Here is a 16,935-nt window from a genome sequence, read left to right as displayed (position 1 = left end):
GCTAAGAGATTCCCATACTGGTTTCCTTTTTGGTTTCCAGGCTGGGATGGCAGAGGAGTCCAGGGCATTTGGGGCCAAGGCTTTCTTCCCACTCTAGCTCATCAAGAGCTCCCCTTAGCGCTTTCTTAGTCCTTGCTTCCAGTAGGAGCTCAGGGCCTAAGTCTACCCTGCCTCACCCATATTCACCTACTCTCTTGACCTGCCAATCCCTCTTCCCTTCCTGTACCCTCTATTTCAGTCAAGTCTGCTCCCCATTACCCTTACCTACCCCTCCCATTCCTATACCATCTCTCAGACCATTCCCCCTTCCTAATTCTTCTTCACAGTGTCCAACCCACCTCCTTCAGGAAGCTGCCCCCAGTCTAACCCTCCACCCCTTTTGCTCTGCTCCCTCCACCCACTTCAGGTGTAACCCTCTCCCTTACCACCTTTTGTCTGTTCATCTCTCCCTTGATTACTCAGCCCTTGTGTCTCCACAGCTGAAGTGGGTTGAAAGTGGATCTTAAATTTGTTCTAAGTGAGCCTCGTCTGTTTCCCCTTGTAGACCAAAATCACCTGGAGGGCAGAGGCTGGACCTTCTTTGTTGGAAGCTCCCATTGCTCCCGGTACAGACCCTCAGTGCAGGCAGACTCTCTGACGGGGCCCCTCTACAGGGAAAGAGGCCAAGAGGAAATCACCCTCCCCCCCTCTATGCCCAGAGCCGGAAAGGGGATATGCAGAGTCAGCAAATGAAAGGATTGGGAGGCCTTGGGCAACTGTGTGCCTCCCTCGACTTCTTCCCTCCCCTCCCCAGCCCGGGGGCTGAGCACAGCACCAACCCGATTAGAGTCAGAGTGGAGGGGGCAGGGGCCCAGCCGACTCGATCCACCTGTCCTTGGCTCTGATTGGCCCGTTGCTGCCCCTGGCCCCCAAATCCTCCTAAGCAGCAGCTGCCACCTGCCCCCACCCCCTACTCAGAGAGACACCGAGGGGCAGGCAACCTGTTAGTCTTGCAGTCGCTGTCCTAAGAGCAAGAGGATTCCCCATAGGTCCATCCCAGGAGGCAGAGGAGGGCCAAGGCCTTTTGGGATCCTGAGGGCAAGGGTCCCCAACCCTAGAAGAGCCCAGGCTCTGTCCCTCTCCACCCCCATCCCACCAGGAAAATGGGGGCAGGAGCCAGTGCTGAGGAGAAACATTCACGGGAGCTGGAGAAGAAGCTCAAGGAGGATGCAGAGAAAGACGCTCGGACAGTGAAGCTGCTGCTTTTGGGTGATTACAGCTCCCTGTTTCCCATCTTGAGTCACCCCTCCAGGAGGGCTGGGAGTCCCCCAGCCCACCGGAGAGCTCCCAGCCACACCCAGGTGCCCTAAGGAGATTGGCTCCCTGGAGCCTGGGAGGGAAGAATCCCCATTCTGGGGAGCTTTTTTGTGCCAGGGGCCCAGCCAGCCCCTTGAAGACCGGGGTGGTCTCTGATTTCCTGCCTTTGCCCAGATCGTCCCTGCCCTCCCCCAGACCCAGGACCTCTCTCACTTTCACTTTTCAGTTCCACCAGTCCGGACTTCCTCTCCCCTCCATGCCTCTCCCCCACCATTCCTGTCACAGGACCCTGGAGGCTATCTCACCAGGATTCTTGGATCCAGAACTGGAAGCCCCCTTTGGCCAAGGGATCTCCATGATGCCTCTTCTGTGTGGGGACAGGAGGGAAGGGGGAGTCAAACCAGTGATCTCATTAACTCTCCCCGGAGCTGGCCCCCTCAGCCTCCTGCCCGGAAGGATGGGATGGAGAGTGTTTCAGCATTAATCCCCGGCTCAACCTAATGTGGCCCATAGTGCTGGATAGGACCCAATTCCCACTCAGGTCTGGAAGACTCTCCTCTCAGCCTCTTCCTCTCTCCTCTCACCTTCCAAGCCCTCCTCTCTGCTCTCGACTCCCACTGGCAGGGATGGGGCCAGAGCAAGATGGAGGAAGGAAGGGAAGGAGAAAAGTGGGGAGGGAGATGGGGAAGAGGGAGGGAGGGAAGCCACTGAGCACTGGATGTTGCAGCACTGGGACAGCCAGGCTTCAAAGGGACCCCGAGGCTGCAGTGTCGAGAGAGGCAGGAATTCTCACACTGCAACATCAGCTTGTATGGCTTTGCACCCAGGGAGCACATTCAGTGTAAGTCCTGGAGAGATAAGGGCAATTAAATGAAAGTTAAGGTGACCGGGCATTTCACTTTGGATGGGACCGTAATGTTTAGTGAGCTCTGAAAATCCTAAGACGTGACCCATTAGAGTCATTCATTTATTCATTCATTCAATCATGTTTATTGAATGTTTACTGGGTGCACAGCACTGTACTAAGCACTTGGGAGAGTACAATATAACAAACAGACACATTCCCTTCCCACAGTGAGCTTACAGTCTGGAGGATAGTAGTATTTATTAAGCACTTGCTATATGCCAGGCACTCTACTAAGTGCTGGGATTGATACAAGCAAATTGGGTTGGACACAGTCCCTGTCCCATGTGGGGCTCACAGTCTCAATCCCCATTTTACAGATGAGGTAACTGAAGCAGGAGGTGACTTGCCCAAGGTCACACAGCAGACAAGTGGTGGAACTGGGATTAGAACCAAGTCCCAGATGTGAAGATGGGATCCCTCAGCCATGGTGGCCATGGTGGCTCCTCTAGTTAATGTCACTGCCAATAGGAGGATGAGGCCTTTTTTGCAATGGCGGCAACAGAAGCAACTGCCACCACTGCCGTGGCCGTCACTAGCACCACCGGGTGGGGAGAAGCATATCCAGCCCAGCCAAAATGCACAATCTGGCTAAACTAGAAATTATTACTGGCCAAGAATAATAATGGTCGAGGAAGAATGGATGGGCCGGGTGGGGAGCCAGGGGGCAGCTCCAGGGATGGAGGTAAGTCCCCTCCTCTTCTTCCCAACCTTATCCCTGCTATTCCCCTGATCCCTTCACCCTTATCCTCTTTCCCCTTTCCTACTCTCCCACCTCTCTTTCCCATTCTCTCTCCTGTTCCCACTCCTTCAATCGTATTTATTGAGCACTTACTGTGTGCAGAGCACTGTACTAAGCATTTGGAAAGTACAGTTTGGCAACAGAGACAATCCTTACCCAACAACGGGTTCCCCTTTCTCCCTGCTTGCTCAGTCCCCTCCCTCTCTCCCCCTCCCCATCCAATTTTGGCCCCATCTCCAGCCTGCTTAAGGTGTCCCAATTTCTGCCAGGCTGGCACTAGGAGGATGACCAGACCTTTGGCCACTTAAGTCAAACTAGCAACACTACCCTTCATTTAGAATACTTTTAAATGAAGCAGCATGTGTGTGGCTGCCCTTCTATCTCTTTCCCCTTTGAAATGAAGAACTCCATAGAGAGACCACAGGCTTGAGGAGTGTCAGAAGACTTAGATTCAAATCTCAGGTAACCAACAGCTCCATTCTGGTTACTGGGCCTCAACCTCTGTCCATTGGAAGGAATCTTGCTTACCTACAGATAACTTAGGGAAAGGGTTTGAACTCTGGGGTTCCCCAGATACCTTTGGAGTCCTATCCCAATTCCAGAACCCCGCCCCCCCCCCCACCCACTTCACCTTTACACCCAGAAGGAGCCTCAGGGGAGGTTGACCAAATTGTCAGAAGATAGCTACATGCTTATGGCCTGGGACTTTTCTAAAATTGGCTCTGGCCCTTGAGTCATAAACAAGCTTCTTTTCAGCCAGACACATCTCACAACTTTCAGTGTATTAATTAATGGCATTAGTTGACCTCCTGTGGTACGCAGAGCACTGTACAAGATGCTTGGAAGAGGAGCAGCAATAGTAGTAGTGACCTAGTGGATAGAGCACAGGCCTGGAAATCAGAGGACCTAAATCCTAATCCTGACTCTGCCACTTGCCTGCTGTGTGACCCTGGGCAAGTCACTTACCTCTCTGGGCCTCAGTTTCCTTTTCTGTAAAATGGAGGTTGGTTGAAATACCAATCCTCCCTCCTACTTAGACTGTGAGCCCCATGTGGGACAGAGACTGTATGACCTGATTATCTTGCATCTAGCATAGCACTTGGCATATAGTAAGTGCTTAACAAATACCACAATTATAATTAGTAGTAATGGGACATTTGCAAAATGAGGAAGTGACACATTCTCTGCCCACGAGGAGCTTACAATCTAACGGGAGAGACAGACAAAAAATATTTACAATGTGTGGGAGCAGAAGTGAAAACAAGAATATAACAAATAGGAAGAGCGTGAGTGTCAGGATGAAATAGCTGAGTAAATAATTGAATGTACAATTAAATACACACAAGTGCTGAAGATGGGTAATGTATGTCATTCATTCATATTTATTGTGCTTCGTTGTCACCTGTCCCGCCGTCGACCCCTGGCCCACACCCTACCTCTGGCCTGGAATGCCCTCCCTCCTTACATCCACCAAACTAGCATACTTCCCCCTTCAAAGCCCTACTGAAAGCTCACCTCCTCCAGAAGACCTTCCCAAACTAAGCCCCCCTTTTCCTCTGCTCCTCCTCCCCTCCCCATCGCCCCGACTCCCTCCCTCTGCTCTACCCCCCCACCCCACAGCACTTGTGAATATATGTAAATATTTATTTTATTTTATTAATGATGTATATATATATAATTCTATTTATTTATATTGATGTTATTGATGCCTGTTTACTTGTTTTGATGTCTGTCTCCCCCCTTCTAGACTGTAAGCCCATTATTGGGTAGGGATTTTCTCTATTTGTTGCTGAACTGTTCTTTCCAAGTGCTTAGTACTTAATACTCTGCACACAGTAAGTGCTCAATAAATGCGATTGAATGAATGGAGGGAGAAACAGGCATTAACAAAAATGAATTCAATTACAGATTCATACGTAAGTGCTATGGGGCTGAGGGAGGAGTGAGTCAAGGGTGCAAATCCTAATTCAAGGACAGTGAAGAAGGGAGTGGTAAAAGAGGAAATGAGGGCTTAGTTGGGAAAGGCGTCTTGGAGGAGATGTGTTTTTAATAAGGCTATGAAGTATATGTCTAGAGACATAAACATTAAAGTGATTTCAGGAAGGCTTTGAAAAGAAGCAGTGTGTATAGTAGCCTAGAGCACAGGCCTGGGAGTCAGAAGGACCTGGATTCTAATCCTGGCTCTACCACTTGTCTGCTGTGTGACCTTGGGCAAGGCATTTAACTTCTCTGTGCCTCAGTTACCTCATCTGAAAAATGGGGATTCAGACTGTGAGCTCCATGTGGGACAAGGACTGTGTCCAAACTTGTATCCACCATAGCACTTAGTGCCTGGAACATAGTAACCACTTAACAAAAACCATTTAAAAAAAGAGAGAAAGCTGTGGTCTGGAGGATTTGAAGGGAGAGGGAGTTCCAGGCCAGGAGAATAGTATGAGCATGGTTTCTGAGGATGGCGAGTTGAAAGCAAGGTTCAGTTAAAATTTGAGCTTGGGAGCTGGGAAGACAACAGTGAGGAGTTTCTGCTTGGTGCAGAGAGAGACAGGTACCCATTGGAGGTTTTTAAGGAGTGGGGAGATGTGTGCCGAGCCATGTTTCAAGAAGATAATCCGTGCGTGCTGTATAGACTGAAGTGGGAAAAAGCTGGAGTCTGCCCGAGTAGATGACTGTATTGGCTGCCTCACAATGACAAGAGTTTGGACAAGGGTGGTAGCTGTTTTGTTGGAGAGATGTGGGTGGATCTGGAAAATGTAGTACAGAAAGAACATCTTGTATCTATTTCAGCACTGAGCATGCTGCTTGGCACATAGTACACACTTAACAATACCACTATTATTAACTGGCAAGATTTAGCAATCAATTGTATATAAGAACTGAAAGAGAGTGAGGAGTGGAGGATGACACTAAGTTTGAGTTTCTTGAATTAGGGACCGGTGATGGTGCTATTGACAGAGTTGGGAAAGTTGGAGGAGGAGGAGTTGGTTTAGAAAGAAGGATGAAAAATTCCATTTTCAACATGTGGAGTTTGGACATCCAAGTGGATATGTCCAGGAGACTAGAGGAATTGTGAGAGAAATTGGAGCTAGTGAGGTAGATTTGAGAGTCATCCTTCTAGAGGTGGTAGCTCCATGGAGACAGATGAGCTTCTGGTGAGAGGGAGTGTCATGCCAGTATAGGAGACCAAGAACAAAAATATGAGGTACAGCCACACTTAGGAGATGAGAGGTGAAATAGGAGCCAACAAATGAAACTGAGAAGGATTGGTCAGAGAAGAAGGAAAACCAGGGCAATTCCCCTCTTGGCTGCAACTCCCCTCTAGAATGTAAACTCCTGATGGGCAGGGAACATATCTACCAACTCTTTTTATTGTACCCTCCCAAGCACTTAGTACAAGGCTCTTTGCTCACACTAAGTGCCCAATGAATACCACTGATTGATTGATTGGTCAGTACTATGTCAGCAATAATGTTGGTATTTGTTAGGCACTTACTATGTGCAGAGCACTGTTCTAAGCGCTGAGGGAGATATAGGGTAACCAGGTTGTCCTTCATGAGGCTCACAGTTAATCCCCATTTTACAGATGAGGTAACTGAGGCACAGAGAAGTGAAGTGACTTGCCCACAGTCACATAGCTGACAAGTGGCAGAGCCGGGATTCGAACCCATGACCCCTGACTCCAAAGCCCGGGCTCTTTCCACTGAGCCAAGCAATACCAAGGTCTGAGAAGGAGTGATCAGAAGCAACAAAAGAGGCCAGGAAATCCAGGAGGATTAGGACAGGGTACAGTCCACTGGATTTTGCTGCAGGTAGGCATTTGGCCAGCTCAGGTTAGGCATATGCTTAAAGCCCAGCCCAGTATGTCGGAGCTGTTTTCCCGTTTCCTTCTTCCAGGAGCTGGTGAGTCCGGGAAAAGCACTATCGTCAAGCAGATGAAGTGAGTGTGACTCCCTTCACCTTGGCTAGCCTTCTGTTCCTGTTTTTCAGTGCCCCTTCTTGGGAGGAAGGGGTACTACACTGCTCCCACCTCCACCCGCACTCCTGCCCACTACCATCCCTTCCTGGGAGAGCCGATCCTGTAGCTCTCCACAGCTTCCTTCACTGGGAGAGGCTTATGCTGCAGTCAGCACCAATGTTCCTCCAGGAGACTCTGGGCTTGAAATCCTGATTATCCTGGGGGTTCTGCAGGGTTACTGCCCCAAACTCCTCAGGCTCCCTCGATCCACCTTGATCCTCCCTTTCCCTGCATGGGTGGTACAAGACTGGGCAGAGTCCCCTAACCCTCTCATCCGGTTCTCTCCTGACAGGATTATCCACCAGGATGGATACTCCCTGGAGGAGTGCCTGGAGTTCATTGCTATCATCTACGGGAACACCTTGCAGTCCATCCTGGCCATTGTGAGGGCCATGTCTACTCTCAACATCCAATATGGGGACTCCGCTCGACAGGTGAGGGCTGGGGAAACCCCTCAGCCACCCCAAAGCCCTCTTGTGGAGCCCTGTCCAGGTGGAATTGGAGCTCCCTCCTGCAGAAGAAAAGGCCCTAGGAGGCCTCTGTAGTCCATGTTACTGAGAACTGAAGAGGAAATGGATACTGACTCGAGGAAGGGCCACTGGCTGTAAAGCTTTGCTAGGGACACAAGAAGGGGTGGCCCAGGTAGGCTGAGGAATCTCTTACCCTGAGGAAGAAAGCTCTTCCTCCTTCTCCTCTTCCATTTATCTGGGATGGGCTAGGTGCTGCCCTACTGAAAAGCAGGTGGATGGATGACATGGCCTGAGCAAAGCATGGTAGGGGGTGGACTGGAAAGGGCTCATTTCAGCCCTTGGATTCTTGCCTTTTCCATTCTCACTTTTTCCCCAACTGCAGAGTGACCCTGCCCACCCGCCTCACCTCCACACCCTGTGGATGGGACTGGGAACTGTGCGGCAGCTCTCTCCCACCCTGGGACCCAATCTCTCTCTCCATCGCAGGATGACGCCCGCAAGCTGATGCACATGGCGGACACCATTGAGGAAGGTACCATGCCCAAGGAGATGTCTGACATCATCCAACGGCTGTGGAAGGACACAGGCATCCAGGCATGCTTCGACCGTGCTTCTGAGTACCAGCTCAACGATTCTGCTGGCTAGTAAGATGCCTGGGGGGCCCCGGCGCCATGACTTCCTGAGAGCAGGGCTGGGGCGCTCCAGTCAAGTGGACCATACGGAGGGAGGCAGGACTCAACCCCTGTCTCACTGGGACCTCTGCATGGTGCCAGGTGGCCGGCCCTCTGTGTTGTCAGGGGTGGCCATCTCCCTCAGCAGAGATGGGGATATAAGGGGAGAGACCAGGGCAGAGATCTGCCAACCAGATCCCCCCCCCCCGGCTCCAGTTCCTTTCCCTTTCAATCCTCTTCCCACACCCAGATGGATGATGGGAATAACAAGGGAGGGAGCACTACCAGAAAGCAGACAAGGGTACGGAGATAGGACAGGGACAGGGTGCCTCCCTCCTCACCCGCGATCAGCAATTCATTCACCCCTAAACTCCTGGGACTCCCAAAGTGGAATCCCTATGTACCTCTTCCTAGAGCTCCACATAATAATCATGACATTTGTTAAGCACTTACTATGTGCCAGGCACATAGTACATGGGGCCCTGGGTTAGGCTCCTTCCTAGACCCAAGCCCTGGAGGTTCCACACCTTGAAACCAGGCTTTCTGATTGGTCAGCTATTTGTCTGACCTGGAGCGGCTGGTGACCCCTGGGTACGTACCCACGGAGCAGGACGTGCTGCGCTCCCGGGTGAAGACCACGGGCATCATTGAGACTCAGTTCTCCTTCAAAGACCTCAACTTCAGGTAGGGTCCTCACCTCATATGCCCCTCCTCCCTTCCCCACCATGACTCCCAATGCCCTGTACCCCCACCCCAGCTTGGACCCCAGCTTCCACCTCCTCGGCCCAGCCTGCTCCTCCTCTCTTCTCTTCTGACCTTCCCCACCTCTCCTCAGAGCAATACCCTTCAACCCATACTTCCTACTCTGAGATCTCCTTCGTACACCCACACACCTCTCCAAGATGGGACTCTGAGAAAGTCAGGGTCTCCCTGGAACTCTGGTGTCCTGACTTCCACTGAAGTCTTTTGCCACTATTGGTTTGTTACCTCCACATGCCTCCTCTGCCTCCTGTTGCACTGAACACCTGGGTACATGGGGTGAGATGGGGGTGAGGGTCAGGCTTGTCACGGGATAGTTGAGCAGGGGAGGTTCAGCACCAGGCCTAGAAATTAGAGAGGGGAGCTCTCCAAAGCTCAGGCCCCAGAGGGAGGCCAGACGGGGTGCCCAGGAGATGCCTGTTGGCCCTGCAGGATGTTTGATGTGGGCGGGCAGCGCTCTGAGAGGAAGAAATGGATCCACTGCTTTGAGGGGGTCACCTGCATCATCTTCATCGCTGCCCTTAGCGCTTATGACATGGTGCTGGTGGAGGACGACGAGGTGGTAAGTGCTGCTGCTGCTCCCCTCGTAGCCAGGACACCCCTCCGCCCCCCCACCCCACACATGGGACCCTGATATCCCAGTCCTACCTAGGGGCCCCTATTCCCATCCAGGCTTTCCTAAGGTCATCTAGAGAGAAAAGGGTCTCCATCTCCAACTGGTGCTGATCCACCCGCTCCCTTCCTCTGTCGCCCTCAGAACCGCATGCACGAAAGCCTCCACCTCTTCAACAGCATCTGCAACCACCGCTACTTTGCCACCACCTCCATCGTCCTCTTCCTTAACAAGAAAGATGTCTTCACTGAGAAGATCAAGAAGGCTCACCTCAACATCTGCTTCCCTGACTACGACGGTGAGAACAAGGGAAAACCTAGGAGGGAGGCCTAAAGGAAACTATGAGGGGAGGAGTGCCTCTTTGTCAGAGACCTGGGGCTCTACTCCCTCTCCTTGGCCACAGAGAACTATGTCTGTGCACGAGATGGTGAGGAAGCCTTCTAGGTTCAGAGCCCAGACACGGATGGAAGTGGCATAACCCAAGGTTGGGCTGCCCAGGTGTGCTTCCAGGGGCTATAACCCATGCCAGCCTATACACACGTGGACCACCTTTGACCTGCTCCAACCCAGTCAGGGACACACGGGTCCCAAGTCTGACAGACACTTGCCCACGTTTCAGCCAGGCCTCCTGGACGGCACCCAGTCCTCTCCACCCACCCCATCCAAGGCATGGCACGTGAGCATCAAACCTCCACTCCTATCCCATCTGAAACCCAGGGTATTTGTTTCAGCCTTAGCCTGGATCTTGCCTAGGGGAAATTTTCCTGGTTGGTATGGATCTAAATCACATAAAGTGAGCTCGCTTCTCACTGATGTGTCTTTAGCTGATGGAGTGATTTGGGCTTCTCCTATGGGCCAGTGAATCCAAGATTCTGGCTCTGTGGACAGCGGGGTCAGCCAGGATTTCAAGGGGCGATCCAGCCTGCTCCACAGCCACGGATTTTTCCCAGTGGCCGCATTTTGAAAATCCCGCTCCCGGGAAACCTGAAGTCTGGTACCACTCTACTGTGGCCACTAGATGACCCCCCAGCTCCTCCAAAGTGTTTAGGAGTCTACTTGGCTGGGCTGGGCTGAGCTTCTCTCACACTGGTCCCCTCGGTCCCAAGGCAGATCAACCTCACACACTCCAAGGGCTGGATGGGGTCAGGGTTCCGTCCTCTCCCCTGGTTCAAGTCTCAGGGGGAAGCCAGGGGGCTGCCTGGAGCCAGGCAGGGGGCTCTCTGGGCCCCCAACTCTGACCCTCACTTCGACTGCCCATTCCCAGGCCCCAACACATACGAGGACGCTGGCAATTACATCAAGCTGCAGTTCCTGGAGCTGAACCTGCGGCGGGATGTAAAAGAGGTCTATTCCCACATGACCTGTGCCACCGACACCCAGAACGTCAAGTTTGTCTTTGACGCCGTTACTGACATCATCATCAAGGAGAATCTCAAGGACTGTGGCCTCTTCTGAGCCCAACGCCCCCAGCTCTAGCTTCCCAGGCCCCCAGTCCTGCGGCTTCTTCTCAGCTCTCAGGCCCCAGCCCCCACCCTGCATCCTTTCCCCGGCCCCGCAGACTCCCACCCCCACTCTCTAGATGTCGTGACCCTGTCCATTCTAGGCTCCTGCCTTATTCGTCCCCTCAACCACCCAGATTCTCTCTCACGGTGATGATCGTATTTATTCAGTGCTTACTATGGGCTGGGCACTGTGCTAAGTGCAGGGGTGATACAAGACAATCAGTTCGGACATGGTGCCTGTCCCGCCCGAGGCTCCCCCATACAACTTTTTCTCCCTCTATCCCTCCATCTCTTCTCATCCCCTGCCTCGACCCCTTTCTCTGCTTCCTCTCAGCTTGCACTAACTCGACTTCTTCCTCTCTGTCTGTCTGTCTGTCTCTCACTCACTCAGATGTACCTTGAACCAACGACTTTCCCTGCATCTTCAGCCCTCCTTCATAGGCCCAGGGCATGAAGTCCTTCCTTTGTTGTACTGCCCAACCTGCACCATCCTTCACCACACCACCTTCCCTCAACTGGATCCCAGTACCCTGTGGCTCCCCACTCATTCAGTCCAGCCATAGCTCTAGCTACATCCCACCAGCCTTTGCTTGCTTGCTGGGGCTCCCCAGGAAACATTCCCCATGTACACCCTCTGCCCTCTTTGAGCACCGCCCTCTCCCACCACCCCTCAGCTGACCCCAAACCATACCAGGATGAATGGAGTCCAGACTCAGTACAGGCTTTTGGGGTCCAGTGTGAATGGAGGTGGGATACTCCCTTCTTCCCCTGGAGACTCTCCCGTACAAAACCCCAGTGGACAGGAGACTCCAGGTGGGAGATGGGGTCACCTGTAGAACCTTGTCTCAGTAATTGCCTATCTACCTACTCTGGGTTCAGTGATGTTGGCAACCCATAGGAGGAGGGGCCACCAGAAGGCATGACTTTGGGGCACAGCCCCCACCTGCTTCTGCTCCCTCCAATCCCAGGTACTGATGAGGAGATTGTCTCAGGAGTTCAGAGAAGCCCCCTCTCCCCACCATGCCCCTTAGTTCCCCCACCAGGACCATCTGATGTGTGAGGGTCACAATATAGCTGTAAGGAGAGGGAAGGGCCTATTCCATGGAGGCTTCTGGGAGAGAAGCCTTGGAGTAAAGGAGTGACTAAGTCAGGGGATGGGTGAAGGCTAATGTGAGGTATGAAGAGGTAAGTGTGTGGTGGGGGTGATGGGGGGGGGGGTCACTGGATGGACTGGCTGTGCTGCCTGGGGGAACTGGGGAGACTGGGAGTGAGGGCTAGGGTGGGTCCCAGAGTTCATCCAATCCTAGGTTTGGGTACTATCATTAATGGCTTTTTAATTAAAGGTTACTGTGTTAGCAGAAGCCCAAGCTGGTCCCAGTATGGTCTGTGTTTCAGTTGTTTGCCCAGCCCCCTGATCAACCCCTGCCCCATTCCTAGACACCAAAGGCCCTATTCTGACTTCCCCATCCTGCTCTTCCCCCTCCCCCCACCCCCATCCAGTCTCCTGCTCCTCAGCTCCAGGTGAGTCACGCATGGCAAGTTAGGTCCTGGCCAAGTCTCCTTCAGGTCTGTCCTGCTCCTTCAGGCTGTGTCCCTGTTGCCTGTCCCCTTGAAGTGAGGACATAGTTGGGGGGTGGTGGGGTGGGGGGAAGGGCCTTGTCCTGTCCCTACCTGTCCTTCACACTCAGACTCTTCCATGCCTCACAGACCCTCACTCTGGCTGAGACCAGGACCTCGGTCAGAATGAGGCGGAGTGGGGTCAGGATCTGCCAGTCTCAGTGACTCAGCAGGTCCTGGGCTCTCTATCCCACTCTTTGGGCAGTGTCTGCAACTCCCCATTCCTGGCTCTGCCTAGGGAATGGTGCTAGAAATCTTAGCAGCTCAACTGCTGCTCAGGCCTGAGCCTCTATATGGAGTCTGGCTGTTCCTGTGGACATGGGAAACCACGAGGGGAGGTCATGAAGGGAGGTTCATGGTGCTGCCCATTATGAGTGCAGAGATGAGCATCACCAATTTACCTCTCAGGGCTTCCAGTCTCCAGGGAACATCCTGTTCATGGAGGGATTTGCAACTAGAATACCTGAACCACCTGGAGATGTGTCCTCCTGCCAGCTGGGCCCGAGGAACAAATTACTTAGGTACAGGCAGTCCGTTTCCCTGCCCTCTGAGGGGAGTGTGGGGACTGGTGGGCCTCATGGAGCCCCTGGAGAGGGCGGTAGTTGCAGAAGGGGCTGCTTGGTACAACACTGAGCTTGGAGGTATCTGCAATCTGGCTCTTTTCTCCTATTCCCTCTCCCCCACCCCTGTCCTTTCTGCATCCTCCTATTCCTTCCCCCCACTTCCTGCCCTCCCTCCCAACTCAGCCAGATCTATCTCCTCTGATTCCAGCTTTTTGCCTCCCCAGGCTTTTTCCTCCAAGGCTGGTGGGAGGAGCTGCAGAGTACCACAGAGTGGGGAGGTGGGGAAACGTCAGCCTGTTGTTCCAACCATTTGGAAAGAATCCTCATCCTAGGAAACAGCATTCTCTCTTGTAGGGTGGAGACCCATGTGGCCCGATTTCCAGCCTCCTGTCCTCTCCATGTGAGAGTCATGGCACCACTACATGCCGAGTAGTACTACTACTTGCCTGGAGCCTTGAGAGGATGGCCAACAGCTGGGCAAAAACTGGCACCCCAAATCTAACCTTGTGGTGGCTCCAGGGGCTTGGAAGCAGATCCTCCGCCACTGAATCCCTGTCTCAGCTTTGAAGGGAGGTTGCCTGAGATGGAGGATTTACCCTCTGACTCTTCAGATATCCCATCAGCCCTATACCATCCCTTGGGGAAAAGGGGATGAGGTAAACAGAGCTGGGAGGTAAGGGCCCTGAGTCTCTACCAGATTGGCAGTTGCCCTTGAGTCAGCTCCACCCTTGGGGGGGGAGGGGGGGGGCAACGGCATCTGTCTGAATCAGTGACATTCAGAAGCTGGTGGGGAGAGGAGTATTGAATAAACAGGGTTGGTCATTGATCCCTTCTTGACAGAGGAGGGCAGGAGGAACTGTGGCCGAGGCCCTGACTGCACCTACTGGCTCCCTCCAAATCAATAAATGATGTGGTATTTATTGAGCTCTTACTGTGTGTAGAGCACTGTACTATGTGCTTGGGAGAGTACGATATAACAGTTGGTAGACACATTCCCTGTCCGCAGTGAGCTTACAGTCTGCAGAGGTCCCACATCCCCCGGGCAGGAGCAGTAAACAGAGAACAGACTCAGTGGGTATTTCCTTTTGAATCCCAAGCTTGAATGACAATCCTTCCCCTCTCCCATCATTCCCCACCTCCTCCTGTCATCCTCAACTTACATCCTCCCCACTCCACAGAAACAGCCGAGAGGAATACCTGCTGCAGCGTGGCGGGCTCAGATCCATCTCCCATGGAAAAGTTGGGGAGGGAGAAGGAAGAAGGGGAAGCAAAAAGCAAACTGAGGCTCAGGGAGGGCAGAGCCTATCCAGAGAAGAAAGGTGGCCGTCCCATCTCTGGGATGATGTTGTCCCTGATGGCTTTTGCAAGAACCCAGGCATCCCTAATGTCTGGGTGGAAGCCTCTGCCCATGCCTGTGAGTCTTCCACCCATGATCCAGGGGCTCCTACTTTTCCTGGCTCGGAGTGGGCATTCCTTTGGGCTGCTGATATGTCTGCTGTCAACGGCCAAGGGGTGAATGAACAGAAACTGGGGTGACAAGGGAGCCTACGGGGGATGGGGGGTGTGTTAGAGAGGAGGGAATGTTGACAAGTCCCTGAGAGACAAGCCGCCCCCAGGGACAAGGTCCCTGCCTCCGCTCACAGGTCTCTGGCCAATGACTGCCAGTCCCCAAGGGGCGGGCGGGGGCAGAGTCCCTGCCGTTTTATTGATCTGTTCCCCTGGCATGGAGAGGGGGGCAGTACAAGAGGAGAGAGAGGCCCCCAAAGCCCAAGGGTGGGGGAAGACCCAGTCTGGGTGAGGGTGCTGGAGAAAAAAAGAAACCTAATAGGAGATCAGGGGTCTCAATAGGACAGTGGCAGCCCCATCTCCCAAGAGCTCCAGGACAAGGGAAGAGTCAGGTTTCTTGAGGATCTTTCCCTCTGGACTTAGTGACTGAGCCAACTTCACAGTCCCCCAGTGCTGGGGCCACAGCGTCAGAAGTTGACAGCGTGGCCCAGTGGAAAGAACCCAGGCCTGGAAGTCAGAAAACCAGGGGGTCTAATCCCCACTCCACCATGTACCTAATGTGTGACTTTGGGTGGGTCACTTAACTTCTCTGGGACTCAATAATGCCACAATTATTATTGGAGAAAAGATGGGGGAGGTAGGGGGAACAGGCGGAGGGTCTCTCTTTGAAATGCACCAGGTTCTCATTCCAGAGTAGTAGTAGTAGTAGTAGTAATAAAAGTTATTAAGCACTTACTGTGTGCAGAGCAGTGTACTAAGCACTAGTAAAGAATACAAAGGAGGGGATTAGACATGGTCCTTGTCCATTGGGGGTTCGCAATCTAAGAGTTTAAGTGGGGGGAAAGGACTGGAGACAGACATATCAGAAATGATAAAATCTTAAAGCATGACAACTATTTTGGGGAAACAGGGTGGCCTAGTGGATAAAGCAGAGGCCTGGGTTCAAATCCCAGCTCTGCCACTTGTCTGCTGTGTGACCTTGGACAAGTCACTTAACTTCTCTGTGCCTCAGTTACCTCATCTGTAAAATGGGAATTAAGACTGTGAGCCCCAGGTGGGACAGGGATTGTATCCTACCTGATAAACATATCTATCACAGCACTTAGACAGTGCTTAGCATATAGTAAGCACTTAACAGATACTATCATTATTTCCTGGGGTTTGTTGAGGCCTTCTGCTGTGGAAGCATGAGGTAACAGCTTTTACCCCTGATCGGGGGGCATCAAGCATACAGTGAATGGGGACCCTCAGTGGCGGAAAAGAAAGCCGAGGTTACCACAGATTTTTTTTCTCAGCGGCGATGGAGGGGTTTGAGAGTGTGAGGGATCAACTTTTAACCCTGGCCCAGGAGGCTGCCCCCACCCTCAGGGACAATTGCACAGCCAGCCAGGAGACCTAAGGTGTGCCATCAGAAAGCAGCTCCCTTCAGTGCATTAGGGGTAGAATCTAGGTGTCCTGATTCCTGGCCAGTTCAGCTGTAACCCTTTCCCTTAGCAGAAATGTCATAGTGTGCCCATTGTTGCACTGGGCCCTGGGCAAAGAAATTTAAAGACCTGTACCTTTTCTCCTAGTGCTTCTACTCTAAACCAGACAACCTCAGGGCGGTGAAAGTTAAAATTCACAATAGCTGAAGAGAGGAGTTTGGAGGTGGAGGGTTGGGTAGAGAAGGGTCACTGTCAGACCCCTGTGCTTGGTGGGGATGGGTATCTAAAGGAGAATCTCTCTTTCTCCTGGGGAAGAGGAGAAGAAGAAATCTGATAGAAGATTGGGATCCTAATACCACCCCCAGCCAAACACCCTCCTCCATTATGTAGCTCGTAGGTTTCAGGGGACTCTGTCCTTAACCACAGAGGGAGATGGTCTCTCTCCCATATATGAGCACATCATCTCCCCTATGTTGCCTAGCTGGGAGAAAATGAGGTACAGATTGGGTCCTTGATTTGCAAAGAGAGGCAGAGAAAATCTGAGAAAGAAACCCAGGTGGGCCATAACTCTGCTCAGGACCCTTTCTACCATCTCTTCAGTGACACAGCTGAAGTTTGGCTTTCCTTTTGATACCCTTCCTTTTCTCCCTTAGGACCAGGCCTGGCCAAGATTAAGATTCTCCCATCCACCTGTGGTCATCCACCCAATCCTCTACCAACAACTAAGGCTAGGGGTCAGGAGAGACTAAGTCTTCTAGAGACCTATGGGGGATCTAGGTGGCTGCCAGGAGACCAAAGAGAATATGATTGGGGTGGGGATTAGGCATCCCCAATGAGGGGTCTACCCCAGCCCCCA

The 16,935-nt window shown here is 52.5% G+C and overlaps 1 protein-coding gene across 1 annotated transcript; it reads left to right on the top strand.

Moving 5' to 3' along the window:
• Positions 1–591: 591 nt before the first annotated feature.
• Positions 592–12,149, top strand: GNAT1 (G protein subunit alpha transducin 1). The gene is made up of 8 exons (XM_029051469.2): positions 592–1,248; positions 6,834–6,876; positions 7,247–7,388; positions 7,911–8,068; positions 8,651–8,779; positions 9,287–9,416; positions 9,612–9,765; positions 10,732–12,149. The coding sequence occupies exons 1-8, from the start codon at positions 1,143–1,145 to the stop codon at positions 10,920–10,922; spliced, it is 1,053 nt and encodes a 350-aa protein (XP_028907302.1). The 5' UTR covers positions 592–1,142; the 3' UTR covers positions 10,923–12,149.
• The last annotated feature ends 4,786 nt before the right edge of the window (positions 12,150–16,935 follow it).

Source organism: Ornithorhynchus anatinus, chromosome X1, assembly GCF_004115215.2.
Source record: "Ornithorhynchus anatinus isolate Pmale09 chromosome X1, mOrnAna1.pri.v4, whole genome shotgun sequence".
Classification (NCBI taxonomy): Eukaryota; Metazoa; Chordata; class Mammalia; order Monotremata; family Ornithorhynchidae; genus Ornithorhynchus; species Ornithorhynchus anatinus.
This window is presented reverse-complemented; position numbering and strand designations above follow the sequence as displayed.